Below are 4,673 nucleotides of genomic sequence, written 5' to 3'. Positions count from 1 at the left end.
ACAGTTAAATGTTTACCTTTGCTTTTTAAGGTTAGCTTTTAATTGCCTGTAGTTTCTATTGCTCATCCATTGTTGTTTCCTCAACCACATCCTCATCAAATAGAGGGTGGAGATAAGCCACTGCAGCTCATCTCCACTGTCCAGTGGGTAAACTATATTATACAACATACTCACCTCAACTGTAGCAATTTAGGAAGAGAGGGATCCACAAGAATGGCACCCTAACACACACAAAGAAGGTAACCAGCATCACTTTTTAGAGAGAGACCCAAAAACATGAAGAAATTAACAAAGAAGAGAGAGACTAACATTAGAAACTCAAAGTAGCGATTCTTCACTTGTTGCAATGCCATTCCCAACTTTTAAGTAAGAGGTCGTGGTGGTAGCATCTCACACCGTAGTCGTTGTGGTTTTCATTTCTACTGACACCACTTTACTGGTTCCTTCAGAAAAAACTAACTCCAAAACTTTTCAAAAAAAAAAAGCGAAAGTGTAGAGGCCTATCTTTCCCACCAAATTACCCAAAAGAAAACTTCTAAGTGAGAGGCTCATTCGCCTCCACGATCTTCGCAATCGTTTCCTTATCAGTTGCAAAGGCCTTTGCCAAGATATCGTCTTTGATCCCGCTGCCAAAGACCCCTCTAGGAATAGAGATTGTTCCTGCATCTGAGCTCCCAAACATTGCAACTGCAGCAGCTGGAAGATGCGCATCGTTATTTACCTGAAAGTGCACCAATCCTTTTGGAAACAGGAACAAATCAGGAGCTCTAAGTGTTTGTACAAATAATTTGTTGGTCGAGTCGACAAAACCAACCTCGAGTTCCCCTTGAAGAACTAGCAATAGCTCAGCACTTCTTGGGTGAATATGAGGAGGATTTATACCAGATGGTGGGTACAATAGAGTGGCAACTGATACACTTTGGCCATGAAGAACTGGGAATTCTTTCTTTGTGGCCTTGGTGATTAAAGCATTGGTTTTCCCTGTTAAGTTGGCCTTCCTGAGGTTTCTAAACCCTGTGAAAGTGAAGAATTGTCTAGTAACGGTGCTTGGGTCTAGAGTGGGTGGGATGAGGAAATCAGAGAGGATATCAGGGTCTCCACTTCTCACTAGAACAAGGCTTGAGATGGTTAGAGTGAGAGTCAGAAGAATAGATGTGGATGGAGTCTCCATTGTTGTGGGGTTTGAGAATGGGAAGAGAGATGGTGGTGGGGGATGTATAGTGTGCATGTGAGAGAAGAGTTGATGGCTTAGTGATTGTCGTTTTGAGTCTAGGGATTCGTTTGGGGTGGCCGGCCAGAATTGGATATAATGTTGACATGTTATGAGTGGCTTTTTATTGGTCTTGTCCTGTTGATGAGTGACACATCATTTGGTGCATGAGGCCATGGGTAGGGTTGGCAATGGACTCAGACCCGACCCGAGACAAAAGGGTAGACCCGATCCGTGTCTGGGTATGGGTCCAAAAATTGGACCCCGCGGATCAGGTCAGGTCTTGGTCCCACATTATATTTTCGGGTCTTGGCAACAGGTTGGGTCGGGTCCTGCCAAACACGAACCCAGACCCGAATAGTGTTTGGGTCCAAGATTTGGGCCCTGACCTAACTCGCCGGGTCCAAATTTTGGACACATACTTCTAACATCTCAAATACGAAATATTCGTTATGATTCAGTGCATCACCATTATCATCATCATTCGAGTCTCATCCCAACTATCTGGGTTGGCTACACGAATCCTATTATGCTATTTAAGCTCTATCTATCAAGGGCCAATAAGTTTGGGATTCATGAAAAGATGCAGTAAAATTTTATAGTGACTATTTTACCTAACGCAACCCTGCCCCTTTATGCAGGCTTGGGACTGGCCGTTTCTATTCTCCCTCAAAGTGGTTTAGACCTTAGAGATCTTATCAGACTTGCAGATTGAGTTGTTGGTTAGCTACCATGTAGTTACCTCTCTAGTAAATGTAATGAGTAGGTGGACGTTCAAGAAAAACTATGACATGAAAGAATTTTGAGAAAACAATTAACACGATTTTATTTTTCAAGAAACTATGTAGTATCAAACCTAGCTTAGGTTGGGGAAAAGAGAGCTACTGTTGGATGTTCAGTCATTCTCAATGCTATTAAGAGTGAACCAGACCAACCTCTCTTGACTTTTGGACCAAGAAAAAGGCATGGACCTTGGTCCAGTCTAGTAACTGAACTGGCAATTTGGAAAAAAAAAACTAGCGAAAACTAGTTCGAACCTGCCATTGATAGTAATTACAAAGTTGAAATTCATATTAACACCAGAGTTGGAACCATATACATGGTAAACCTTAGTGCTTTGGACTCAAAATTAGGTGCTGATTTGGGCATGACCGGGGCCGAGTTGCCCTAGCAAGTCATGTGTCAATCATAACCAATAATAAAAATGATAATCTATAAAATTTATATTGTGTTAATTTTAAATTTTACATGATTATGTATTTTGATGTAATTTTTAAAAATTAAAGATAATAAAGGTTTTTGTCTGAGTACCCCATGTTCATTCCATAATGCAAAATGAGTACATAATGATTGTATGATCTATATAAGAAATCAAATGTCAAAATTATATATAAATAAATAAGTCGAAATACACAAATTATAGCTAACATTATTGATGATTGTGGCTCGAAGTCATCCCAAGCACCACGATTCTGATGATCGTCATTGGGTATATCCAATTCAATTGAGGAATAAGTATGTCGGTTAGGGAACTTGGGTATCCTCTCTTAACCCACGATCCCATCCACCGTAACTATATGAAAAAAACAGGTAGAGGCCTGACTTCCCCACTTAATTACCCAAAAAAAAAAAGCCTTCCACTTTCTAAAGCCTAGTAGCAACCAACTTACAGTGTGGATCAGCTGGAGTATACTCAAATTTCACACACACACTGTTAGCTGAATATGTTTGACTCTGCACCTTGATTATTAAACTCTTGAGATGTGGTGCTCTGGGACCATGTATCTCCCACCACTTAGTTGAAAAAATGAGAAATCACTCATAAAAAAGCTTTTAAATGACAATAAAATTAAAAGAATGTGAAGCAGCTTATATGATAAATGACAATAAAATTAGATGAATGAGAAGCAGCTTATATGATAAATGACAATAAAATTAGATGAATGAGAAGCAGCTCATATGAAAAGACTTGAAATTTTATAGCAAGATTAGTTGCAAACATTTCTTGCTCATCAATGTATGTATGAATCTAAGAAAAAAGAACATGGTTTAGTGTTTAAAAATGTGGCTTAAATTACTCACGAATGCAATTAGTTATGAAAGTTATTCACAAAAAGTTATTTCTTACCTCCTTCAAAGCTTCAATCCATCTCCTTCCACTTTGCTTAAATCTTTTGAGGCAATATTTCACCATGTCCATGACTTTGGGATGAAGTGATTGTCTTGTTGCATAAGTGTCATGGGACTCCCACGAGTCCATTCGGACTTGGGGTGAGTTACTTGGACTCGTGAGTCCCATTCAGACTTGGGTGAGTTACTTGGACTCACCCTATAGGCGAGGCTAGTTGCCCCATGCTGCATGTATAACTTGGGTACATAAAGTTTTTTTAAAATCTAAAAAATTTTAAAAGTAATGGGAATGATGTATAAATTTTTTGTATATGATTTGATGTGCAACGTAGATTCAGTACAACACCCGTCAGGAACTACAAGTTAGTTCAAGTGGAAAAGCTAAAAAATAGTAAGGGGTAAGCTCAAAAGGACATGGTTGGAGATAGTGAGAAAAGATGTAAGGACTTATGGCTTCACTAAGGATATGGCCATTGATAGAGCAAAATGACGGATGAGGTATCGAATAGCCAACCCCAAATAGTTGGTAAAATGATTTTGATGATGAGGATGATTTAGTTGGTTTTGGAAAATATTAGCAAGTCTAGAAACCATTTTTCTTTAGATTCATTTTTTGTACTTTTTAAAGATTATTTGGACTTTTTGAGGTTGCTTTTAGTTTTACTTTTACTATCTTCTTTATTTTTTTTCATATTTTTTTTAAAAAAAATTAGAGATTTTTTACCTTATATAGGATTCGAGCGAGTCCATTCGGACTTGCTGAGTTACCCGGCTCAGCTAAGTGGCGATTCTGACTGTCTCAATGCTACAACTTATATTCAAGGTTGAAGAAATAACAAACATTAAGAGAAAATTACATGGTTAATTATTTGCACCATCATAAGTAATAAATCATAATAACATTTTAATTTTTTAAGAACCTTATATGCCTAACCATTTACCTTTGTGTTAATTGCGATGTGCTTCACACATTAGCAATCTTCATATCAGGATTTGCCATATGCAACACCACCATTGAAGGAGTTGTGGTTGCTACTATCTACTCTCTTCTATCCCATAACACCACCATTGAAGGAGCATGAGATGCCACCACGTCTGATCAACTCCCTTCCATTAATTTATTGCTTCATCAAAGCTAAGACGGGTAGTGGTGTATACAAACCTTGTGATCCATATCTACAATCTATTGTACACTCTTGAGCTTGCCAAGGTCTTCTACTGTTAGTACAGTGGGCTACACTGGGATCCATACCAAATGCTTCTTCAATTTTATTAGCTCGTACGTTGCATGGATTCAATTATTTACGTTGTCAATTACAACTCGAACGACATA

General features: G+C 38.4%; 1 protein-coding gene across 1 annotated transcript; it reads right to left on the bottom strand.

Moving 5' to 3' along the window:
- Nucleotides 1-263: 263 nt before the first annotated feature.
- LOC18429136 (germin-like protein 9-3) lies at nt 264-1,321 on the bottom strand. Its single transcript, XM_011623387.2, has one exon. It carries the CDS (start codon nt 1,226-1,228, stop codon nt 536-538), a length of 693 nt encoding a protein of 230 aa, XP_011621689.2. The 5' UTR covers nt 1,229-1,321; the 3' UTR covers nt 264-535.
- Nucleotides 1,322-4,673: the final 3,352 nt, after the last annotated feature.

The sequence above is a fragment of the Amborella trichopoda genome, chromosome 3, assembly GCF_054954075.1.
Source record: "Amborella trichopoda isolate Santa Cruz 75 chromosome 3, AtrichopodaSantaCruz75HAP2 v2.0, whole genome shotgun sequence".
Taxonomy (NCBI): domain Eukaryota; kingdom Viridiplantae; phylum Streptophyta; class Magnoliopsida; order Amborellales; family Amborellaceae; genus Amborella; species Amborella trichopoda.
This window is presented reverse-complemented; position numbering and strand designations above follow the sequence as displayed.